The sequence below is a fragment of the Schizophyllum commune genome (assembly GCF_000143185.2).
Source record: "Schizophyllum commune H4-8 unplaced genomic scaffold SCHCOscaffold_6, whole genome shotgun sequence".
Classification (NCBI taxonomy): Eukaryota; Fungi; Basidiomycota; class Agaricomycetes; order Agaricales; family Schizophyllaceae; genus Schizophyllum; species Schizophyllum commune.
The window spans coordinates 1,791,816-1,813,544 of NW_026089543.1; the positions used below are offsets into that span (position 1 = coordinate 1,791,816).

Below are 21,729 nucleotides of genomic sequence, written 5' to 3' on the forward strand. Positions count from 1 at the left end.
TCATCTTCAGTGATTACTCAGCGGACTTTCATAGCCAGCCACGTGGTAGTTGAGAGTGCCTAAGCGCTTGGACCAGTGGCGTTGTCCTTCGCATCTTGTTGCTCCGGCTCACCATCACCATCTCGAATCTGCTTAGATTGTGGCCTAGGTGCGCTATTCCTCGAGTGCTGAGTGCCACATTGCCTCTTAACTTATGTTTGGAAGGCGCTCTGAGCACTCTTAGACCGTGTGTGCGGACACCATTCAACCTCGTCCATATAGTCAGATCCCTCATCCCAAGATTCCTGTGATACACTTCCTCTGACAGTGGTGCAACATTCCAGGACAGGATAGCTAACCTCAATAGTGCTATGGAACCTGTACCCCTTCCGGATGACGCGACAGATGTCCTTTTCAGCCTGTTTGCGGAAACTGGAATGGCGGAGATCTGCGAATTACAAAACGCACTGGCGACGCTCGTTCACGATCAACATGCACTCTCCAGGCGCCTAGCATTCCGGAAAGCGAAAGCTCTGCTAGCCCAAGGACATGCCTTCGCCCTCCTCAAGGAAGATCCCTCGTTCTCACCTGAGCACCTCGCCGACGAGAGAGCCTTCCGCCGGGCTTCTGGAATCGTCGCTCTTGCTTCGATGCTCTACCAAACAGCCGGCGATTCGGAGCCCGAGTACGCGTCCCTGATCGAGAAGCCACCTTGTCCCCTCTCTCGTCTGTTTCTGTGGATGGACTTCGTGCATCCAATGCGGCGTCACCCCATCCCACCTCACAAAGTCTCCGGCATCATTCTGTCTATATGCAGCATCTACTCAAGCCTTGCATGCTACAGACACGAGCTCTTCGTGTCATCTCTGCGCGAGAATCCGCGCGCCATGCTGCAAATCATCGACATCTGGCTGCACTACCCCTTATACCTACAAGGAGCCAATGGCGGGCGCTTGACGGCTGCTGCGTCGGTCGTCCTCGCTGCCCGTCCGCTCCTCCATCTTTTCTTTGGCAACCCACGCACATACATGCATTCGACATTTTTTGCCGAGCTGAACGCTCTTGCCGGTCGTAGGCGCTATGTCCTTGACAGCATCGCGAGTCAATCGCACTTTCTCACAAGCATCAGCGCGGTCTCTCCAACTTGGACATGGCTCTGGCGAGATCACCTACTTGTTGCACTCATGCTTACGCACTCGCTAGAGTTCTACGGCGTGCTCGTGCCGCGTGGTGTTCTGCGCGCGCTAATGAGCTGCGTTACCAAGCTCATCGACAACACCACCTCACGAGACAGGGATCTGCGCGAAACCGCGGCGGTTGCGAGCGACCTTATCCTGAGCTTCCTGAAGCACACAAACGACACCCGCAATGTCCTTCGCGCCGTGAAGGCAGGACTGTTCCCCTTCCTACGAACTCTCGATGCAGCCTTTGACACGCACATGGAGTCGGTGGCTGCCCTGAAGAATTACATGGCCGACTGCGTCTCTCTTCCAAGCATTTTGCGTCCGCTCGTCAAGGCGAACCCTGAGCTCGCGCAGGAGACCCCTCAGTCTGACCTCACGAGCAGGTTCGCCAGGTTGTATGATAATGCAAGGCGACATCGGGTTCTATATGGCCGACTGCAGGATGTCAATCCGTGGATCCTTCACATTCCATGTGGGAATGTGTTCAAGGTATGCCGAACGCTCGACGTTGATTGATATGCTAATGACTCTCCAGGGCTATCACGAGCCTCGCAGATATATCTGCCCTTGCGGCACGAGAGTGTACTGCTCAATCAACTGTCAGCGAGAAGACTGGCGTCGACAACACCGGCATTCATGCTGTGCATCAGGCGGTGTCTGGGGTCTCGGTGGTGAGTCGAAGTCCTGTCGAAGCACGACCTTTGTTCTCATGCAAATACTCAGACACAATCACGCTCAGTGACGCGAGATACGTACTGTCCATAGCGCAGGCCTTCTTCGCCTGCAACATCGTGAAGATCGGCATAAGGCTGCGCAAGGTCAACGTTGATTTGGACACAAGTCGTCCTACCGAGTCTGGCCTCACACGCATCGTAATCATCGACCTTGGGCGCGCCACAGAACCAGGAGACGACTTCTCGTGGCGGGTCGATCGCCAACGCCTCCAACACGAACCTGGAGGACCCGGCTCAAAGGTCCACATCCAAGTATGTCTCTGCGTGGGTGGGAGCTACCCTCAAATCACACTTCCCGTCACGTATGACATGGAGTTATTCACCATGGCAGATACCCATAGGTCTCGGCGGGTGGCTCTGTATGGTCCGAGTTCGTATGTCCACGGTAGAAGCTCAATGGACCTGCATCCATATAGTATATCGTCAGTAGACAATTCAACGAACGTTGGAATCCGAAGCAGACCCTTGACAAAAGGAGAGTTATTCTTGGGCAGTGAGAGACAGTGAAGACCTTGTCGATAGCACTCGCCGCCTCCCCCCAGACCGGTCCGGATTGGCGCGCGCGTGCTGGGGCGCCTAAGTATGACGACGATCCACATCCCGCCTTCTGGCACGCGCGCACCCTGCTACCAACCTCCATCGCATTTTCTGGTCTTGCGCTTGCATTCGGGTCACTTTCAGCCACTAAACCCGCGCTTCCTCCAGTTACAAGGACTCACAGGACTCTATAAGCTAACGGCACATCGCCCGTACCCAATCTCCCCGATATCAAACATAGCACGACACCCTACGGCACATCGCACACGTTCGTGAACGTATAGCTCCCACGATGGAAGCGAAGATGCGCGACCTCAAGGTCACCGAAGACCTCACCAAGGCGGCGGGTGTTCTCGAAGACATGCAGGGGAAGCGCACAGGCTTTGAGGACGAGATGTCGCGCGACATGCCCCGATCGCCGACCGCGCCGCCCGCGACGTTTGGCGCCACGGGACCGATGTGAGTAGGGCAGCATATGTGCTAGGGAGGATGCACTGCTGACGGGAGGTATGCGCGCTAGGTTGAAGCGATTCGATCATGAGTCGGCGGAGTCGGCGAGGCCGAGCAGGATGGCTTCAACGATACCGACCCCTCCGGCGGCGGTGAAGGGGATTGGGAGTAAGAGTGCGTGAAAGAGTGCTTCCGGTTGTGTTTGTACTGATCTTGGAACATAGTCGGCAAGCCGGACTATTCAGAGTCGAAGATCGTGGTGGCGATGGTGAATATGCCCTGCTTCCGCCGCGACGATCCGCTCATGCTTCCTTCTACAGGTCGGCTTGCCAGCTCGCGGGAAGTCCTATCTCAGTCGGAAGTTGATGATCTACCTCAAAGTGCGTTGTGATCTTCACTGGTGAAGATCAATGCTCACGCAGGCAATAGTGGCTAGAGTACGATGTGAAGATCTTCAACGTGGGGCAGCTTCGGCGCACCCGAGCGAGGGAAAAGGCCCGCATGTATGCAGCCTACTCCATTCGCTCATTCCCAGCTCACACGACCTCACAGGCTCGGAATCAAGGAAGACCACACCGCTTCCTACTTCAGCCACGACAACCCCCAGGCGACGATGCTGCGCGAGGCCCTCGCCTCCGACTCTCTCGAGATGCTCATCCAATTCCTCAAGGACGGTGGCAACGTCGGCATCCACGACGCCACGAACAGCACCGCGAGTCGCCGCGCGAAGATCGAGCAGCGCGTGCGGCAGGAGAAGGGCTTCCAGGTGCTCTTTCTCGAGTCCTTCTGCGACGACCCCGCGATCATCGCCGCGAACGTCGCGCTCAAGGTGCAGTCCGGGGACCCCGACTACGCGTCGTACGACCCCGAGGCGGCGAAGGCGGACTTCCTCCGGCGCATCAGCGAGTATGAGAAGGTGTACGAGACGATCACGGAGCCGCACCTCTCGTACATCCGCATCAAAAATGTGGGCGACGAGGCGACGCTCAGCCGCATGAATGGCTACCTCTCCTCGCGCATCGCGTTCTACCTGATGAATCTGCACCTGAAGCCGCGGAGCGTGTTCTTCTCGAGGCACGGGGAGAGCGTGTATAATGTGGAGGGGAAGATTGGTGGGGATAGCCCGCTGAGCGAGCGGGGTATGAAGTATGCATCGGCGCTCCCTGAGCTCATTCGCAAGAACATTGGGGACCAGCCGCTCACAGTGTGGACGTCAACGCTGCGGCGGACAATCCAAACAGCGCAGAACCTGCCGTACCCGAAATTGACATGGAAGTCCTTGGACGAGCTCGATGCAGGCGTGTGTGATGGGATGACCTATGAAGGTATGTGAATTGGTCTCGTCACTGCGTTCTCGATGCTGATCCCTGGTAGAAATCGAGGTCGCATATCCAGATGACTTTGCCAACCGAGACGAGGACAAGTTCAACTACCGGTATCGTGGCGGCGAGTCGTACCGTGATGTCGTCGTTCGGCTAGAACCCGTCATCATGGAACTCGAGCGGCAAGACAATATCTTGATCATCGGTCACCAAGCGATTCTGCGGTGCTTGTGAGTGCATACTGGAATTCTGTCGCGGCTGTCGCTCACGGCTGTGGCAGATACGCCTACTATCACAACCTACCACAGGAGGACCTGCCGTACATCAAGATCCCCTTGCATACAGTCATCAAGCTTACACCAAAAGCCTATGGATGTGAGGAGGAACGGTGCGTAGCTATCCTCGAATCGAGCCCCCTCATTCTAATTTCAATACACTTCTAGCTACGCCCTCCCCATCGAAGCTGTCGACACCCATCGCCCGAAGCCGAAGACGGCACACTCGAGCTTGAATCCGTCGATGGTGTCGAGTCCATTGCGCAACCCACCTGCAAGGCAATATTTCACAGACCCGGAGGATGGGACGCAGAAGCCAATCAACGATACGTCGACGCCGAAGGCTTAGGTGTAGAAGCGGACATTGCAAGAAAGTAGATATATAGAACATTGTACACCACACACATAATCCTAGCGCATACAGTCAGACATGTCTAGAGAGATGTGATGATTGTCACGTACAGAGATGGTGATGACAGGCTGTAGGGTCAGGGGTGCGATGGGGGGACAGCAGGGCGGGTAAGGGAGGGAGGGACAAGGACAGACGGCCATCAGTGACTTCTCCCCTTTCCCTTGGCCACTGTAGTAAAGCCGTCTTCGTCGACCTCCGGCTCTGGTTTTGGCTGCGGTGCCCGGCGTTCGATCAGCTGTGGCGCCTCGTCTATCTCCTCGTCTTCATCACTCTCATCCTCCCATTCTCCCTCCTCATCCGGCGCCCCCGGTTGCACCTGCACATTCGTCGCCTTCCCCTTCCGCTTCTCCGCCAGCTCCTCAAAGCGCGTGACCAGCGCTGCCTGCCCTCGCCGCGTCTCCTCCCACACGCGCACGATATCCTTCGCAACCTCCTCCCCGCTCCCGTCCTCGATCACGGTGTCGAACTCGTCCTCCATGACCTGCAGAAGCATCTCCTCCACGTATTGGTCGTCCGGCGTGTCCGCCTCGCGCTCGAACGCGTCCACGATCTCGCCCGCGAGCCAGGTGCGCTTTGCCGCCGCGTTCGGGCCGCCCCAGTTCTCCTGCACGGCGACACGGAGGTCCTCCCAGATCGCTAGGCGCGCGATCACGCCGCGCGCAAAGAGCACGCTGGAGGGGGCGGGGGTAGTAGTAGGTGCCGTGGTGTCCATATTCTGGTGTGGGGGGACGAGATGGTGATGATGGCGATTGATGTCGAAAGAGGAAGGCTTTGTATTCTTACCGCTTGGACCCAAAAATTCGATCACGAACGCGTTCGCTGATCGCGGGCGCTTGTTCGAGGACCTCTCATGCTCAGCGCGTTCGCAGCACGCCAGGCGGCGAAGGCCGCCTCGGACGATAATGCAGGGCCTAGCAAGCCCGCAACACGGAAGCCAGCGAGTTCAGAAAAGCCAAAGCGCGCCACCAAGACGGAGAAGGCACCGAAACCACCTTCGATCTCCGTTCCCCCACGTTCAGCAAAGCGATCGTCATCCTCTGCTGCCGAGTCGAGCACACCTAGGAAGAGGAAGCGCGCAATCCGACCTTCCAATGGCACTGCGGCCCCAGCTACCGATGCATTCGGTGAGCAAGACGACATGATCGTGGTCCCTCCAGACTCGGACGACGAGGACTCTGAGAACTCTGACATCGACTTCATTGTGGACCTTCCTTCTGAAGAGCCTGCACCAGCCCCACGCGCCTGGTCACCCAGCGCACCTGCCCTCGAAGACCTCCCGCCCGCACCCTCCGCCTCCGTCCCTCATCCTCCCGACATCCTGTCGACCTTCGAACCTATACCCGATCAGAATGTATTCCATGTCGACCCCCAAGAGCTTACGATTGGCGCCACCGTCTCCTCGGCTGCCTCGAGTGCATTTCTGGTTCTCGATGAGGGCGCAAGAGCATGCTTTGTCGGAAATTACAACCTGACCATCGTTAGGGGCGCGGTCACCCTTGCAGGGACCAAATTGCGCGCTTCACCCTCGGCGCATCGCGTGTTTGCTCCCACGTCGTCACCGCTGCCAGTGATCAAAGCCGCTGCGGACGACCGACCACCATTATCTGTTCCCTCGCGACTGCAGGGTATCGTGAAGAACGCCATCTGCGTCGTTCTCGTTCAATCTCTCACAACGGGTGTCGAAGGATTGCAGAGAGTCTGCCAACGCTTCGAAGGGGTGTTCACTCCTAGGGGGCCTGCGCGACTATTGCCTGGGTTCCACAACCTCTATCTTGTAAGTCAATGCGCCGTCCCTTCAAGATAACAGCTAAGAAGCCGCTCATCAGGTCTACGAGCCAAGCCGCGACACGGAGGTCTTCACTCTACCGCATACATGGATCTCCGCCATGGCCGAAGTTACCAATGCGGATTCGTCTGTTACGCTCGTCAAGGGCCCGAAGAAATGCGGGAAGAGTACAGCCGTGCGCACACTAGTGACCAAGCAGCTCGAGAAGTACGTCTTCCGTCTCACGCCTATCGACCTGTTATCTGATGACTATTCCTCTGCAGATATCACCGCGTAGCCCTCCTCGAATGCGATGTTGGCCAATCCGAGTTTACCCCCGCAGGGATGGTAGCCTTGAATGTGATCTCGCGACCAGTCTTCGGCCCACCCTTCACGCACCCAACAATACCCTATCGCGCGCACTACATAGGTGAGACGACGCCTAAATCTTCGCCGGCGCACTACCTTGCGGCGATCGAGGCGCTGGTGGAGACGTACCGCCTGGACCTGCAGACGCCGGCCTTGGATGATGATGAGGAGCAGGATGGTGTGGAAGATGGGAACGGTGAACGCATCACCGACCACATCCCCCTCATCGTCAACACCATGGGCTGGACGAAGGGGCTGGGCGCGGATCTCTTGCGCCGGGTAGAGGACATCGTGCATCCGACACATATCATGGAGTTCGAAGCTGCTGCGACGACCGATTTCGCGTGGCCGCGCGCGATGAACGAGTACGCTGGGCCTGGCCCTCTGCCGGACCGCCCACATGCGAGCAAGATCCTTCGCCTGACGCCTGTCGTCCCGCTTAATGCGGAGACATTCACCGCGGCGGATCATCGGACGCTCAGCATTCTGTCGTACTTCCACGCGGAGTTTCCTGAGGCGACGCCTAACGTTAATGGGACATCCCTCAAGCAGCTGACGGCGCAAACGTGGAATACCGCACGCCCGCTCGTGGCGCAGCCGCCCTACGAGGTCGACATCGCGCAGGCTGTGGATGCGGTCATACTCATGGGCGCAGGGGCGGAGGACGTGCCGCGAGGCGAGGTCGCGCGCGTGTTAAATGGGGCAGTGTTGGGGCTGGTGGTCAGCGATGGCGGGGTGTTGGATGTCGAAGGGGACGGGGCTATTGATGGAGCCGAAGATGTGACCATCCCTTACGCTCAAGGTGCCTCAGCCCCTTCGCCCTCTACCTCCCACTGCGTCGGGCTGGCGTTGGTGCGTGGAGTGTCATCTGTCGAAACGTCTGGGGTCTCTCAGACGACTCCACCGACGCTGCAGCTGCTCAGCCCTGTCCCGCCCGCCTTACTCGCTTCCACGCGCGTCCTCGTAAAGGGCACCCTCGAGCTCCCTATCTGGGGCATGTTGGACTGGATGGATGAGGAGCGGGTAGCGGGCGTCGAGCGCGAGCGGGTGCCGTATCTGCAGTGGGGGAAGGGCGATGGGATCGGGGCTGAAAGGAGGAGGGTGAGAAGGAATTTGATGCGGAAGGCGCAAGGGTAGGGGTGAGCGTTGGATTTAATGGTATGGCTAAGGAGGTATGTATGCATCAAATTGCGGTTTGAAAGCAAGCTCATGTCATATTTCCAGATTATGTGTCTGCTATGTACAGGTTCCGTACACAGATATTGTGTATCACGCGTGACACTCCTTCACGAACTCGAGCAAGGCCTTGTTCGTCTCTTCGGGACGCTCGTAGAACACAGAATGTCCGGCGTTGTCGATCGCGACGACCTTGATGTCCTTGAAATGCGGTCGAAGCTCTGCAAGAAGGATCAACTATCGGACACACTGTAAGTAGCCCTGTTCACTGCCACTCACCCTCGACCACCACCATCCCGTTCGGGTGATGCATATCCTGCTTGCCATACATGTACATCACCTTCAATCCCGCCTTTCCCGCCTCCAAGAACTTCGTCCCGTCCTGCTTCCGATAGATAACCAGCTCACCCGTCTCGGGCGGCATAAGCAGGATGCTGCCCATCCACGCGAGGCTCGTTGCGAACGGCACCTTCTCAACATCGTAGAAGAGCGCCTGCCTGAATATGCGCGACCCCTCGCGTGATGTCTTCACGTCGGATTTCTCCAAAACACGCGGGACATTCTCGAGGAGTTGCGGGGAAGCGACCTTTGGGAAGAGGTCAAGGAAGGGGACGGCGGCGATGAGGATGACACCGCCCAGAACGTCGGCGCCGAGGTGATGGCAGATGTCGGAGACGATGGTACCGCCGAGGGACCTGTGGTGGATGACATTATACCAGAACAGGTGAGAAGGAGGAATAGACTTACCAGCCTCCGAAGACGGGCTTTTTGAGCTTGTATTCCTTGCAAACTATCAAGGAGTCAGCAAGTCTGTGGATGGATGCAGTAGTCTGTCTTGCCTGCAGCGAAGTCGTCTGCATAGAGTTTAGACTCGTGTTCTTCCGGAGTCTCAGGCATGGAGCTTCGGCCTGTTCGTTCCTTGTCAGTCGCTCGTATGACGACAAGTATAATGAACGAACCATGACCCCGCGAGTCGTACAGGACCTGTCGTAGCGACTGGTTAGTTGAAGGCATACGAAGTCACGCTGGTCGGAGGGCTTACAAGAAACAGGTCCTTCTGCAACTCGAGCTGCTTCTCAAACACGATCGAGTGCAGCGAGTAGCCAGCAACTAGGATAAGAGCAGGCTTGGATGGGTCACCATACGCTTCGGTGTAGATTTGCGCGCCATCCGAGGAGGTCACGTATCTGGAGACCATTGTGAGATTTTTTCGAGGGATCGAGGACAAGGGTAGAGTCAACGAGACTGAACACAGGCCGTTACACTTGCCCACTGGGTATATATATATCGCAGAGTATGAGAGAAGACCTATTGACATACTCATGATGTAGCTCCGTAGACTGCCCTCAACTCGTACCTATTGATGGAGAAATGCAAAGACCGCTGGGATCGGGACTGCAGATGCAGATATCATGCGGGGACGGTCGCAATATCCGTAAGTTTCGGAGATTCGAATATTGCTTACGGTGGCCTTCATTATACAGTGCACTCATCTCTATGACGCGAGTATCCAACGCTGCTTGTCACGCAGTCCCCCGAGTCGGGCGCGGCGCGAGATATATGCTCAGAGGAGACGCTGCCTAACGCATACCATGTACGTATACGGCACGATGCTTCTAGGGACATGAGTGTTGTGCTCATGTATTGGCGTGACAAGAGTCGCGGAGGGGAGAGAGAAAAGAGGTCAGAAGAGAACGATCGACTTTATGGCCGGACCTTGCCGGGATAACCGCGTGCAGCTACATTGCGGCAAATTCCGGGTCTGTCTTGCCGCATTCCCCATCTTCCGGACTACGCGTGCGCGTGAAGAAGAACTGGCCAATCAGCACATACTTCGCGCCAGTGTTAAAGAGTTTACGAAGCGGGGGAATGGCGACGATGGCCGCCATGTCAAGCGAAAGGGATAGGGAGAAAGTCTTAGGCCCGGGGCGAGATGCGAGGTTGAAAAGGTGTGTGCGGTATAAAGGGTCTGCAAGCGCAGGCTCCCATCAATCATGTCCCCTAGTTTGTGTATGTATGCTACAGTTGTTGTATAGAGCCTTCGGTCAGTCACGCATTGCACTCCTTGACGAACTCGAGGAAGGCCCTGTTCGTCTGCTCGGGCTGCTCATAGAAGACTGAGTGACCCGCCTTGTCGATCGCGACGACCTTGATGTTCTTGTAGTGAGGCTGAAGGTCTGCAATAACCATCAGCAATGCGTGCCCAATTTCGTCTAAGCCGCTGCCACTCACGCTCAACGACAGCCATGCCGCTCGTGCGCTGCACATCCTGCTCGCCGTGAATGCACATCACCTTGAGCCCCGCCTTCGCCGCCTCCAGGAACTTCGTCCCGTCCTGCTTGCGCGTAATCACGAGCTCGCTCGTCGCGGGAGGCATGAGCAAGATGCTACCCATCCACGCAAGGCGGGTCGCGAATGGCACCTTCTCCTCGTCGTAGAAAAGCGTCTTGCCGAAGGCGCGGGACGCCTCGCGCGACTTCTTCACGTCGCTCTTCTCCATGATTCCCGGGACGAGGCCAAGGATCTCTGGGGAGACAATCTTGGGGAGCAAGTCAAGGAAGGGGACGGCAGCGATGAGGATGACACCACCGAGGGCGTCGGCGCCAAGGTGTTGGCAAACATCGGCAACAATGGTGCCGGCGAGGGACCTAAAGACAAGTGATGAATGGACGAAGCGGAAAGGCGAGGGTGGAAGTGCCTACCAGCCTCCGAAGACGGGCTTCTTGAGCTTGTACTCCTTGACGACTTCGAACAAGTCAGTGATCGCGTGGAAGTCACGCTGTGGTCGTGCATACCTGCCGCAAAGTCATCCGCGTAGAGCTTGGACTCGTGCCCCTCAGGGGTCTCAGGCATCGCGCTTCGGCCTATAGAGTTCCCGTTAGCCACTGATATGACGCCAATGCACCAATTGAGATAGTTACTAACCGTGGCCCCGCATATCGTACAAGACCTGACATGCTTTCAGTCAGTATTCAGCCAACGGAGTTGCGTTCGTTGCAGAACTCACGAGGTACAGGTCCTTCGACAGCTCGATCTGCTTCTCAAAAGCGATCGTGTTCATCGTATACCCCGCGACAAGGATAAGCGCGGGCTTAGACGGGTCTCCGTACGCCTCGGTGTAGATCTGTGCGCCATCGGAGGAGGTAACGTACTTGGAGATCATCGTAAAACGCAGAGAGAAAGCTGGGGAGAAGACGAAAGAGATGAGGGGACGGAACACAGGAAGGCGCGCCTATCCATCGCTTCCCACCTACCCTCTTTTATACCCCATTGCAACGTGTACGGAGGCCTATCGGCAGCCTTGATGCGCGAGTTCTGGACAATTTGGCCATCGACAACGCGTGTGCCTCTCGAGTCAAGCGGCTGTCGCAGGGCCGGCGCACATATGTAAGGCGAACTTGGATTTGTATGGCGAAGACGGCCCTACGTCGACTTGAGCGCTTCGGGCTGCACACATTGATCAGGAAGACCGCTGCGAGTCGGATCGTCACTTGCAGGAATCATCCGGCGATGGGAGCTATGTCCGTGACATGCCAATCGATTTAGACGCGTGTATCTCATTTGGGGCCACGAAGTCCTGCGAAGTGCTGGGCCCTGCAGAAAAGCTGTAAATAAGAGCCTGTATGGCACTGCAAGGATCCCGGCTAAGGGGTTGGTGAGGCCGAAGTTCAACTCGGCTAAGCGCCGGGGCACTGACGCACGGTCACGTGAATCCAGCCTGTTTTTCGAACAGATGAAACTTTCCTTATCGACATGTAGCAACGGCGCGCAGCAAGCTCTGGACCGCATAAATTCAGTCGCGCTATCACCAACCTCGTCTCGGAAGCATCAATCCGATTCCGACAAAGCAAATGACTAGACGTATGAAGAACGATGAAATAAACCCGAACTAAACAAGCGCCTATCGCGCGAACCTACAGAACGTGTAAGCGTGAGCGAAGAGGTGAAGTTAGGGGAGAAACAGACGCACCCATTATATACTTGATCATGACCTTTCTTACTGTAGTCGTCGAGGCCGAGGCCGTCTTCTACCGAACGATTTGGCGCGCCCTTGACCTGGTCGCGCACCGCCTCGTCCTCCACCCAGACTGTCGTGGAAATATCGACGTTGATGGGACGGCGTCCAGCAGAGGCGAGCTCGAAGTTGGACGCGGCGGTCCCACCACTGGTGTGGATGTTGCCGCCGCTGTCGTCTCCGCCGCGGAGGCGATAGAAGAATCCCATGATCACGCTGAGGCTCGCGACGACCATACTGACATTCGTCTGCGAAGAGCCTGTCAGATATGCGCAGCCGCTGATGCGGATGCGCTCACCTCAAACATGGCTGAAAAGAACTCATCCAAGCCCTTGTTGACCCAGATACAGTAGGCGTGGGCGAGAGACACCTGTATGGATTTCAGCATTGTCGATCCTTAGATAGCACGAGAGGCACATACCAGACTCGTCAGGATGCAGGAGGCAAAAACGGTAATCAAGCGCATACGCTGACCCCTTGGCAACTTCGCCTGCCACAGCATGGCCACGGGGCCTACACTGAGCGCTACATCTGCTACGATATCGGCTAAACGGTGCGGTCAGGCTACTGCGCACAGGCGAAGGGATGGAGAACTCACTAATGAGCTGAGCCGCTGCGACTCTGCGTCCAAGCGAGCACTGATGTGTGGTGTCCTTCCAGGTTGGGTCCGACTCGCAATGGACCATGTACTGAATGAAGAGGAATATCCACATTCCGGCAAAGGCGACGGCCATGAGACGGAAGTACTTCATCCACCAGGATGGGCATATTCGCATGATGGTGCCAAGGATGGAAAAGCGTGCACACCAGATCGTGCCGTAGAATCCGTGACCGGAGCTGTGAGAGTGCTTCAGAGACTGCACAGAATACCGAAAGATCGCAATGCACGTACAAGTAATAGCCCGTAATCATGGTCATTCTACCCATCCAGGCTGTACAAGCAAAGTCAATGCGTGTGCTGGGTCCCCAGGATTGTGCCTCACGTTTTGGTGTCAGAATGATACAAGCGCCCGTCAGAAGGATGGACGCCGAGACGAGAGACATGGCGGCCCAGAAGTCATCCCAGCCCAACTTCTTGTCGTGAATGCGGATTCCGAGACGGAATATGGTGACCGCCATGCCGATCGTGGTCAGCGCAATGGCCGTATCTGCGTAGCCGTTCAGTCCAGTGTTTCGCGTCAGAAGACCGTTTGGGACGCACCAGCAGCTTGCACGGGAGTGATTGAGATGGGCATCCTGGACGGACACTCCCAACGCGCAGCGTCCGAGCGATGTGGTGCAGAGCAAAGAGAGAAGGAGAGATGGGAAGGAGAGGGGGGAGTCCAGCTGGCCTCTCTAGGCTAGATACGACCTGGATGAGAGCAAGACAAAAACCTGCGCATGCATGATGGGAGTCCAGACGCGGGTGGTTGGTTGCAGGGTGAGGCTAGGATCGCGATCTCCTGCACGCTCATCAATCACAATTTACAAACGCGTGCCGGCCGGTGCAGGGACCTGGGTCAACAATAATCCCAAGACGTTCCCACCATGATCTCCGCCTGAGAGCTCGGTCCTTGGCGCTGAACGGAGAATATAGTGAAAGAAGGATGACCATAAATGGTTGAATAGTAAGAGCCACCGGCACTCCGAGGTCCCTGCTCGCAGACGAGCAGTGGGTCGTCTACTCGTGGCCGGTCTTCTACCAAGTGGACAGTTCGCACAGTCCGGAGCGCGCGCGCGAGTGATCGGTGTCTGTCGACCGTATTCCCATTTGGCATGACTTATTCGTCATCCCATAACGATCGCAGCACAGTCGCCAAGCTCTGTCGAACTTATCTTCCCCCATCAGCCCACCAGGCCGAAACGCCGTTTATCCCTTGATGAGGGTTGTTGTCTTCGAGGCGTTCGAGGTGTGGCGTGGGATTTTGGTTTTTGCCCCCGGACCGTGGGGTAGTTACGGAATCTTCACGGAACGGAAGCGGAACTATTTCCTCAGCATACCCTTGTTCGCGTTCTGGTCTTTGTCTACTCGGATTTGTGGTCAGAGAAGACGCGTAGGAGTTGTACTAGACTGCGTAGTCGTACGCTGACCGGTGGCCGAGGCGCCCTGTCAGAAGGGGCGCACGTAAAGCTCATACCAAGCGAACCTGCAGGAGGATACAGACATTGAGTAAGGATCTAAATCTGGCGAAGACAAGATACTTCCGGTGAGAGGTAGCAAACAGTATGCCGTGTATTGGTAGGTGGAAAGGTAGTAACGAAGTGTGTAAGTACAAAATCCACGCGCCATGGCCGGTTAGAAAGGGTGTAGAAATTGCCCAAATGCAGGAATGGGTAAGTAAGAAGTACAAAGTAGTATACACGTTATTTTAGTCCATAATGTTCGTAGGAAGGTAGCTGACGACACAGAATCCACCGATGGGCTGGAAGCCCGCTTTGCAGGAGATGATACGGCAAGCACCGTCGTCGCACGACACCTTCTCAACGTTCGCGATCTGCGTGCAGTCCACGCCCTGGTCGAAGCCTCGTCGGCTGCTCTGGAGAGTGAGCGGGCTCGGGGTCATGCATCCGCCGCCTGTAATTCTTGTCAATTTTATCTCAACATGCCCGAGGAAATCGACTCACAAGACTCGATGTTCTTCTCTGTATTGACACACTCCGACGCCCATCGCACGCCGCTAATGCCGCAGAGCTCCTCCCCCTCTTCGCAGGACGGCGACACCTTCCGCTTCCGCTGGCGCGGCTTCACCGAGCGCTTGCGGGTGCCGCCCGGTGCGGCCGACGGACAGGTCGTCCCCTCAGGGAAGCACTGACCATTACACGTCACCTGCGGCGCTGGGCATTCGCACTGCAGCGTCGCCGCGTTGAAGACGAGGGCCGGGTCCGTGCAGACGTTGCATGTCGTGCCATCCGCGCTCACCTCCACGCCATCCGGGCAGGTGAAGGCACACGCGTCGTCTGGAGAGCACACGGGGGTCGAGTTGTCGGGGTAGTTGCACACCGTGCCGTCGTTCGTAATCTGCAAGAGAGTTAGCGAACGCGAGGGAGGAGGCAGCAGATGAGACTAGCCAATGCATCGAGCGACGCCGCGTCCGTGACGCCCAAGTTCGCGAGCACGTCCGCGGGCGCACGGTTAAGGAAGGCGGTCTCGGCGTCCGCGGTGGCGCAGACACAGTCGGTGTAGGCCACGCCATTGTTGTCGGTGTTGATGGCAAGACACGTCTGCGAGGCCACAGGCGCACGCTTGTAGCGGAACTGGCGCGCCGCGATGATATCCCGCCCGAGCTTGCCGCCCAGCACCGAGGGTGCGGTGAACAGCACAGCGAGGACAATCAGGGAGCTCGAGGGCATCATGATTGATGATGGGTCGAGTTCGAGTACGCTGCAAGAGTCGTGAAAGTGGGAAAGATGACGGAAAGACGTGGGGCGCTGGCTGGTGAGCCTTTCCCAGAGTACTAGCTTTTATACCGTGTTCACCAAGGCGTCGGCTGTCATTGACGACTCGTTCGAACGACACCAGTCGTCACTCTGCGCACCACAGGGTGCGCACCTAGTACGCGCTTGACCTTGGGCGCATCGTACCTAACTCAACTTGCAGGGTCAGGCGGGAGAGGTTCCAAAGCGGGAGTGTCTGGAGGCAAATATTTGTCTAGGAATCCTTCGGCCCCGTCGACCGTTCTTCTAGTCACGAGGTGGACGCCTGGAAGGCTTCGATTAGTGGCGTGCTAGTAGGCGTCAGTACAAGGCGCATACGAGAAAGGCTCACCTGAGAGAAGAAGAAAAATACAGAACAAAGACGAGAGCCAAAATGGAAAATTTTTGAGTTCAGGGAAAAGCGCATGAAAGTCACACTTTTCCCCGTCGCCATAATGCCCCGTTCAATCGATAGAGCTACACTCACTCCACCTGGTTCCTGAGCTCGTCTAAGGTCCGGCAATATTCAAGGAACCCGCTGCACCTCCAGCCTGCGGCTGTGTACGAGACTATACCAGCGGCCCCCACAAGCGCAAGCAACTTGACGCGCCCGTCAATAATTGAGAATGACCCGGTGGGGCTTGTCATGGCACGCAGGTACTCGTGCCAACACGGGTCTTGGCAAAAGCAAGCGCAGAAGAGGGGGCCAACCCCAGCGCGCTAATGGCGAAGGGTCCAGAGACAGAGCAGCGAGGAGCCCAAAAAGGAAATGACGGCGCGTGTTTGGTTGTGTTGGGTCTTGGCCAAGAGCTGCCAAGGTCAGCCGGGCGTTGCCGATGGTCAAGTGACGAGCGGTTCGACTTTGACATGATGTGACCATGGCCGGGACGACGTTGCAGGCAGAATTGTGACGACGCAGCGAGCACATTGACGGAGCGGAGGAGCGTCACATATACATAATATCCATGCCAGCCATGCACTCATCTAGAAAGCCATTGCCTCCCTGTAGCGCTTGATCTCCATCCTGCGGCTCTCGAAGACGCGCTTCGCCTCCGCTCCCCAGAGGTCTTCGGGAGTGTGCGTCTTCTCTGACGACAAGCACTGCTTCGTGTGCTTGTCCGCATCGCTCTGCTCCATGACGACGCAGTTCTCAAGGGACAGCTACGAAGAGAGTGAGCGTCATCGACAGCGAGCAACGTCCACTCGAATGAGCCCTCACCGGTCGATCCGGATCCCATCGCACCAGCGTCGGCTTCGAAGGCACGTCGTGAGGCGGGACAATTGAGCGTCCGCGGTGCAGGTCTTCCAGAATAAACGACACATCTTCTTCGTCAATAGGCAGACGGCTGAATAGCGATTAGCATGCAGCATCTGCCCAATCACAGCGTTCAGTAGCTCACTTGATGTCCACGCCCGTGACCTTCCTCTCCCGGTTCAGCAGGTCACGCAACAGTCGGTCATACAGCTTCCGACGGTTCTTGATAGGAAGGGGGTTCGGAATAGGCTGCCCTGCGACGTCACAAAGAATGTATGTCGCGGCATGCAGACCAAAGATTGAGGGGAGGGGGCCTGAAGAAGGAGTGAGATGAGTTGTCTTACTCGTGGGGCCGAATTGTAGGCGTGCGCGGGACAAGGTAAAGTAGCGCACCTATGACAGGCAGGATCCGTACTCTGAAGTCATCGAATACGCCGAGCTCCTTGACGGCGCCCTTCTGGAACTCTTCTTCGGGAAGGGGAAGGAGCTTGACTTCGCTTGGAGGTTCGGTCGAGTAGACGACGGGGATGCCGGATGTTACACCCTCGAGTCGTAATCGGCGACGAACGGCGCGTGCCTATAGTAACACGGATTCAGTGGATGGAGGGGAAGCATGGGTCTTCGCACACACCAAAGGATCGTACACCGTGCTAGATATATCACTGATTTGGATTCGCGTGGGGTCGGACTTCGCTCCAGCGCCCATCGACGAGAAGACCTGCAAGCAGTAAGGTCAGCATGTGTACAAGCACAGAGACATTGACGCACTTTGATCCCCTTGTCATGGCAGTATTTCAGCAAGTCCACCTTCGTCGTGATGTTGTCAATGCAGTCTGGAAATGCGTGGATGGCAGATTGAACGCGTAAGAGTGATCGGTCTCACCTACGACCCAGTCCACGCCCTCGAGGAGATCCCCGCCATTGTCCTTCCGCCACAGCTCAATGCGCGCGTCCACGTCCACCCAGCGCGAGATGTTCTTGAGGTTGCGCTCGATGCAGACAACCTTGGGCGTCCCGACATCGTTCAACCCCGCGCACGCGTGCCGGTTGAGCGACGAGAGCGTCACGTAGTCAAAGTCCACCAGGCGGATCTTCGACACGCCTCTGCAAAGAACCTATTAGCATTCGCACAGACCACACCAAACGCTGCCCACACACGATCGCACAAGCATGACAGCTGCCCAGCTCCCCACGCCGCCGCAGCCAATGACAGCAACGGACGCGCCGCGCACCTTCGCCATCCCCTCCTCGCCGAAAAACGCGTAGTTGCGCGCAAGCTGCTCGCGGATGAGGTCCTCGTCGTAGCCCTGCGAGTGAGAGGGGGGCGAATAGGCATGCAGGCTTGGGCTCTTGCTTCCTGTCTCGCTCTCGCCACGGCTGATCGAGCGCAAAATGTCGGCGTCGAGGCTGCGACGCCTGACGCGCCTGGAGTACGCGCGCCAAGCGCTCATGGCGCCTGCCGTAGTAAGCGACGCCAAGACCGCGGCAGAGACTAGTTGTGTACGATGAGAGGAAAGATCCATTCTGGCAGTACGCAAGGAAGGCAAACGCAGACGAGCAGACATGACCCGGCGCCTAATTGCTCTCTTCCGGATTGGGATGTCGTGATATTCCGAATTTCGGCATCTGCCGAGTCACGCTCGTGGCTGGCTCGTGGACGGCCGTACACTCTTGACCCGAACTTCCAACATACATCCATCGAGCCTTGAACAAGTACCTTCGTTGTCCCTCGAGCATGCGCCAAGAGAAGCGTGATATGAGGCATTTTGCCAAGCGATACGCTGTATGGGCGAAGGTGCCTAGATACGGGACGCCAGCACATAGTGACTTCTGGTGCTGGGTGCGAACCGTATGGACCACCAGCCCGCCGGCACTCAATCTACCCTTGTCCAAACGTTGCCCTAGGGCAGGGCGGGACTCGATACTACTGATCTACTGCCGTTGGGGCTCGGGAGGAGGAGGGCAAGTGGCAAGGAATATCCGGATGACAGAGGGGCGGAATCGCGTAGCGTAGAGGGGACGTCTCTGTCGCTGTCAGAAGGGCAGTCGATTGACCCAGTGCGGACACCGTGTCGACCGGTGATCATACTCTATCATTGATCTGACCTCAGCCAGCTCACAAGAATAGTGAAAGGACTCAGTTATCAGAGCTCTCACGACGTCTCTTGACGACGTGTAGCATATCACTGCTCACATAGTTCGTCATGGTATACCTCTCGCCATGGACGCTGCGCTTGAGAAGCTTGAAGTTGTACGGTATCAGTAGCTAAGTACATCGGTCTCCCATGCCTCTGCGGCAAACATGCTATATACCACATTTATCAGCGCTTTTCCACCCATCTGCTCACCTTATCATTCTAGGAAGCAGCCAGCTCACCAGTTCGTACCACATGCTCCGGCCCGTCAACGCCTCTTCCCTTCACAATCCCATGTCTCAGCACACCTCTTCACTGTCAGTCATCGAGCGCCAGCGAATCTGAGAGCCCGTGGACGACATTGCTGATCAATTTCCAGATTACAGCTGGCCAAATGCATGGAGCGAACGTCCTCGACCGCGACCCTCGCACGCAAACACCGTGACCCGGAGTCGTCAGCCACATTCTGCTTGCGCCATTCGGAATGACAGCCACTGCTGAGGGCCCCATCGCCGCGCTGGGCGTTCTTATAAGAGTCCTGCACGCGCCATTAGCTCTCACCAGCCTGCGGGATCTGCTCCACTGTGCTCCCTCCTATTCCTGGCCTGCGACATGATCTCCACATTCGGTATCGGCCTCCTGCTCTTTGGCGGTGCCCTCGCGGCACCTGCGGCTACCTCTGAGGCTAGCGCGTCTGCGTCGGTATCGCTAGCAGGAGGACCGGCGGCGTCTTTGAGTGCATTGTCCCCCGCGTTCGTGGCGGCACCATCGACATCGGCAGCTTCGTCCTCGGCCGTATATTCAGGCAGTGTGGGTAGTGCGTATAGCGTCACGCCAGTCAGCGCAACCGTGGATCCCGTAGCTACGGCTGCGAATGGTGTGGCGTGGGACCCGTTAGGCGATTCCACTGACGAGGCGCAACCGGTTAGAGGAGGGATAGGAGGTACGTTTTCGCTCGCGCGCGCATGGCTCACAAACCTAATGCTGATCATATACCAGCTCCTTTCGCCGGGCCATCGAATGAACTGCTTGACCACCAGAACCCGGACTTCCTCGGTTCGTCGTAGCCAAGTTCATGTTTTTCAGTAATTCATGTGCCCAACTCAGCTCCGCCTTCTACCGATTTTGGCAATGTCGGAGCGGCCAAGTGGTCGTTGTCTTTGAGCCCGATGCGCCTACTGTCCGGCGGATGGGTGCGGCAAGCCGACGAGACCGTCATGCCTCTTGCGGATGGTGAGCGCCATTTATGCTCCCTTGCGTCGCGCTCTCAGGCTCACCATATCGCTAGAAATGGCCGGAGCTATCAGTACGTTGATTTGGCTTCTTCCAGACATACGCACGATATTCATGGCGACGCAGTCCACTTGGAACCTGGCGCCATTCGCGAGCTGCACTGGCATACTATCGCGGAATGGGTCTATCTCATCAGCGTGAGGCCGTTACCATACGCAGTCCCAAGACAGGCGCTCATTCCTCCTTAGGGCACGACACAGGTCTCGGCCGTGGACCAGCAAGGCAGAAGCACATTCGCGACGGCGGTCACTCGGACAATGCCGCCCTCCTTGCCCAAAACTCATACTTTTTCAGAATACCGGCGATTTATGGTACTTCCCTCCCGGCGTCGGTAAGTCCAATTCACGTCCAGAAGATCGAGTCCTTGAGCTCACGCTCCCTCAGGCCACCACCTCCAAGCGACGTACGTGCTGATAGAACTCTCTTGCTTCATTGCTCATCATGCCCAGAGGCGACGCACCCGCCGAGTTCTTGCTGATCTTCAAGACTGGCCTTTTCGATGCCGCTAAGACCTTCCTGGTCACCGACTGTGAGCTGAGGGCACCTATTCTCAACATGGTATTGACGTTATCGACCAGGGCTGTCTCACGTACCGTTCTCCGTCATCCAGAAGAACTTCGGCGTCACAGGAACGGACAAGTTTTCCAGCATTCCATCAAAGCAGCTGTACATCTTCCCTGGCGAAGTCAGTGTTACTTTATCAAGTGTTCTCGACCGTCTTTGACTCATCCCGAATTAGGCCCCCGTGGAGCCTCCCGTCGCACCTATGAACCCACAAGGGGAGATCCCGGACCCATTCGTGTACCCCTGGTCGCAGGACCCAGTTCAGGAGTTCGCGGGCGGCAAAGTTCGCACAGTCGACTCCTCTACTTTCAAGATCTCTACGGCCTTCTCTGCCGCCGAGGTCACCTTGGAGCCGGGTGCAATGCGGTGCGTCTATCTTGAAACCCTGCCGAAGAGAACTCTAATGAGGCGTGCAGTGAGCTGCACTGGCACACGACGGCCGACGAGTGGAGCTTCTTCCTGTGAGTTCATCATTTGTTGAGACCTGATTTCGAGTGCTAAAAGGTCCTGCAGAGAGGGCGACTGCCGCTTCTCGGTCTTCACAGAGACCGCAGCGCGCACATACGACATGTCACCTGGCGATATTGGTTACGTGCCCGTCAGCTCTGGCCACTACGTCGAAAACATCGGCAATACGACCGCGCGCTTCCTCGAGATCACCGACTCATGTTTGTCATTCCTCTTTTCACACTGAGCATCACCGCTCACGCCGTCCCCCAGCCGAATTCGAGGACATTAGCCTCACGCAGTGGCTCGCCCTTACGCCGCCGGAAATCGTCAAGGCGCACTTCGGTGTCGACGACGAGACCGTCGCGGCTCTTTCGAAGACGAAGAACAGAATCGTGCCGGGCAGCCGCTGATCAGCGATACA

The 21,729-nt window shown here is 56.9% G+C and overlaps 11 protein-coding genes across 11 annotated transcripts; 5 read left to right on the forward strand and 6 right to left on the reverse strand.

The window, feature by feature from the left end:
- Nucleotides 1-93: 93 nt before the first annotated feature.
- On the forward strand, nucleotides 94-2,077 carry SCHCODRAFT_02626690 (uncharacterized protein). The gene is made up of 3 exons (XM_050345366.1): nucleotides 94-148; nucleotides 205-1,834; nucleotides 1,887-2,077. The coding sequence occupies exon 2, from the start codon at nucleotides 351-353 to the stop codon at nucleotides 1,677-1,679; it is 1,329 nt and encodes a 442-aa protein (XP_050200142.1). The 5' UTR covers nucleotides 94-148; nucleotides 205-350; the 3' UTR covers nucleotides 1,680-1,834; nucleotides 1,887-2,077.
- An 866-nt stretch (nucleotides 2,078-2,943) lies between these two features.
- Nucleotides 2,944-4,830, forward strand: SCHCODRAFT_02502424 (bifunctional 6-phosphofructo-2-kinase/fructose-2,6-bisphosphate 2-phosphatase; the record flags this gene model as incomplete). The annotated part of the gene is made up of 8 exons (XM_003032083.1): nucleotides 2,944-3,058; nucleotides 3,109-3,152; nucleotides 3,205-3,264; nucleotides 3,314-3,387; nucleotides 3,437-4,209; nucleotides 4,259-4,436; nucleotides 4,487-4,594; nucleotides 4,650-4,830. 8 exons carry the CDS (start codon nucleotides 2,944-2,946, stop codon nucleotides 4,828-4,830), a joined length of 1,533 nt encoding a protein of 510 aa, XP_003032129.1.
- On the reverse strand, nucleotides 4,831-5,663 carry SCHCODRAFT_02626700 (uncharacterized protein). Its single transcript, XM_003031640.2, has 2 exons — nucleotides 4,944-5,663; nucleotides 4,831-4,892 (listed from the first exon to the last, which is right to left on the reverse strand). The coding sequence occupies exon 1, from the start codon at nucleotides 5,603-5,605 to the stop codon at nucleotides 5,033-5,035; it is 573 nt and encodes a 190-aa protein (XP_003031686.2). The 5' UTR covers nucleotides 5,606-5,663; the 3' UTR covers nucleotides 4,831-4,892; nucleotides 4,944-5,032.
- Nucleotides 5,664-5,693: 30 nt separating this feature from the next.
- On the forward strand, nucleotides 5,694-7,038 carry SCHCODRAFT_02296633 (uncharacterized protein). Its single transcript, XM_050342301.1, has 2 exons — nucleotides 5,694-6,667; nucleotides 6,720-7,038. Exons 1-2 carry the CDS (start codon nucleotides 5,744-5,746, stop codon nucleotides 6,954-6,956), a joined length of 1,161 nt encoding a protein of 386 aa, XP_050200143.1. The 5' UTR covers nucleotides 5,694-5,743; the 3' UTR covers nucleotides 6,957-7,038.
- A 285-nt stretch (nucleotides 7,039-7,323) lies between these two features.
- SCHCODRAFT_085177 (uncharacterized protein) lies at nucleotides 7,324-8,318 on the forward strand. Its single transcript, XM_003032082.1, has 2 exons — nucleotides 7,324-8,199; nucleotides 8,252-8,318. The coding sequence occupies exon 1, from the start codon at nucleotides 7,337-7,339 to the stop codon at nucleotides 8,162-8,164; it is 828 nt and encodes a 275-aa protein (XP_003032128.1). The 5' UTR covers nucleotides 7,324-7,336; the 3' UTR covers nucleotides 8,165-8,199; nucleotides 8,252-8,318.
- SCHCODRAFT_02579170 (alpha/beta-hydrolase) lies at nucleotides 8,163-9,401 on the reverse strand (the record flags this gene model as incomplete). Its single annotated transcript, XM_050343898.1, has 7 exons — nucleotides 8,163-8,199; nucleotides 8,252-8,424; nucleotides 8,483-8,898; nucleotides 8,951-8,993; nucleotides 9,043-9,111; nucleotides 9,163-9,187; nucleotides 9,246-9,401. The coding sequence occupies 6 exons, from the start codon at nucleotides 9,399-9,401 to the stop codon at nucleotides 8,297-8,299; spliced, it is 837 nt and encodes a 278-aa protein (XP_050200144.1). The 3' UTR covers nucleotides 8,163-8,199; nucleotides 8,252-8,296.
- Nucleotides 9,402-10,132: 731 nt separating this feature from the next.
- Nucleotides 10,133-11,419, reverse strand: SCHCODRAFT_02626705 (alpha/beta-hydrolase). Its single transcript, XM_003031638.2, has 6 exons — nucleotides 11,211-11,419; nucleotides 11,129-11,153; nucleotides 10,999-11,067; nucleotides 10,906-10,948; nucleotides 10,436-10,851; nucleotides 10,133-10,380 (listed from the first exon to the last, which is right to left on the reverse strand). The coding sequence occupies exons 1-6, from the start codon at nucleotides 11,364-11,366 to the stop codon at nucleotides 10,253-10,255; spliced, it is 837 nt and encodes a 278-aa protein (XP_003031684.1). The 5' UTR covers nucleotides 11,367-11,419; the 3' UTR covers nucleotides 10,133-10,252.
- A 685-nt stretch (nucleotides 11,420-12,104) lies between these two features.
- On the reverse strand, nucleotides 12,105-13,453 carry SCHCODRAFT_02701543 (uncharacterized protein; the record flags this gene model as incomplete). The annotated part of the gene is made up of 8 exons (XM_003031637.2): nucleotides 12,105-12,117; nucleotides 12,174-12,466; nucleotides 12,517-12,588; nucleotides 12,640-12,764; nucleotides 12,817-13,055; nucleotides 13,111-13,150; nucleotides 13,202-13,366; nucleotides 13,420-13,453. 8 exons carry the CDS (start codon nucleotides 13,451-13,453, stop codon nucleotides 12,105-12,107), a joined length of 981 nt encoding a protein of 326 aa, XP_003031683.1.
- Nucleotides 13,454-14,348: 895 nt separating this feature from the next.
- On the reverse strand, nucleotides 14,349-15,900 carry SCHCODRAFT_02626709 (uncharacterized protein). The gene is made up of 3 exons (XM_050345367.1): nucleotides 15,267-15,900; nucleotides 14,823-15,216; nucleotides 14,349-14,772 (listed from the first exon to the last, which is right to left on the reverse strand). The coding sequence occupies exons 1-3, from the start codon at nucleotides 15,549-15,551 to the stop codon at nucleotides 14,567-14,569; spliced, it is 885 nt and encodes a 294-aa protein (XP_050200145.1). The 5' UTR covers nucleotides 15,552-15,900; the 3' UTR covers nucleotides 14,349-14,566.
- Nucleotides 15,901-16,344: 444 nt separating this feature from the next.
- On the reverse strand, nucleotides 16,345-18,337 carry SCHCODRAFT_02626710 (uncharacterized protein). Its single transcript, XM_003031635.2, has 8 exons — nucleotides 18,025-18,337; nucleotides 17,750-17,970; nucleotides 17,635-17,699; nucleotides 17,498-17,584; nucleotides 17,260-17,443; nucleotides 17,012-17,180; nucleotides 16,831-16,957; nucleotides 16,345-16,772 (listed from the first exon to the last, which is right to left on the reverse strand). Exons 1-8 carry the CDS (start codon nucleotides 18,315-18,317, stop codon nucleotides 16,596-16,598), a joined length of 1,323 nt encoding a protein of 440 aa, XP_003031681.1. The 5' UTR covers nucleotides 18,318-18,337; the 3' UTR covers nucleotides 16,345-16,595.
- Nucleotides 18,338-19,966: 1,629 nt separating this feature from the next.
- SCHCODRAFT_02503587 (Bicupin, oxalate decarboxylase/oxidase) lies at nucleotides 19,967-21,718 on the forward strand (the record flags this gene model as incomplete). Its single annotated transcript, XM_003032081.1, has 13 exons — nucleotides 19,967-20,057; nucleotides 20,109-20,234; nucleotides 20,290-20,307; nucleotides 20,361-20,431; nucleotides 20,483-20,539; nucleotides 20,589-20,625; nucleotides 20,679-20,697; nucleotides 20,744-20,823; nucleotides 20,873-20,979; nucleotides 21,034-21,224; nucleotides 21,275-21,319; nucleotides 21,372-21,526; nucleotides 21,579-21,718. 13 exons carry the CDS (start codon nucleotides 19,967-19,969, stop codon nucleotides 21,716-21,718), a joined length of 1,137 nt encoding a protein of 378 aa, XP_003032127.1.
- Nucleotides 21,719-21,729: the final 11 nt, after the last annotated feature.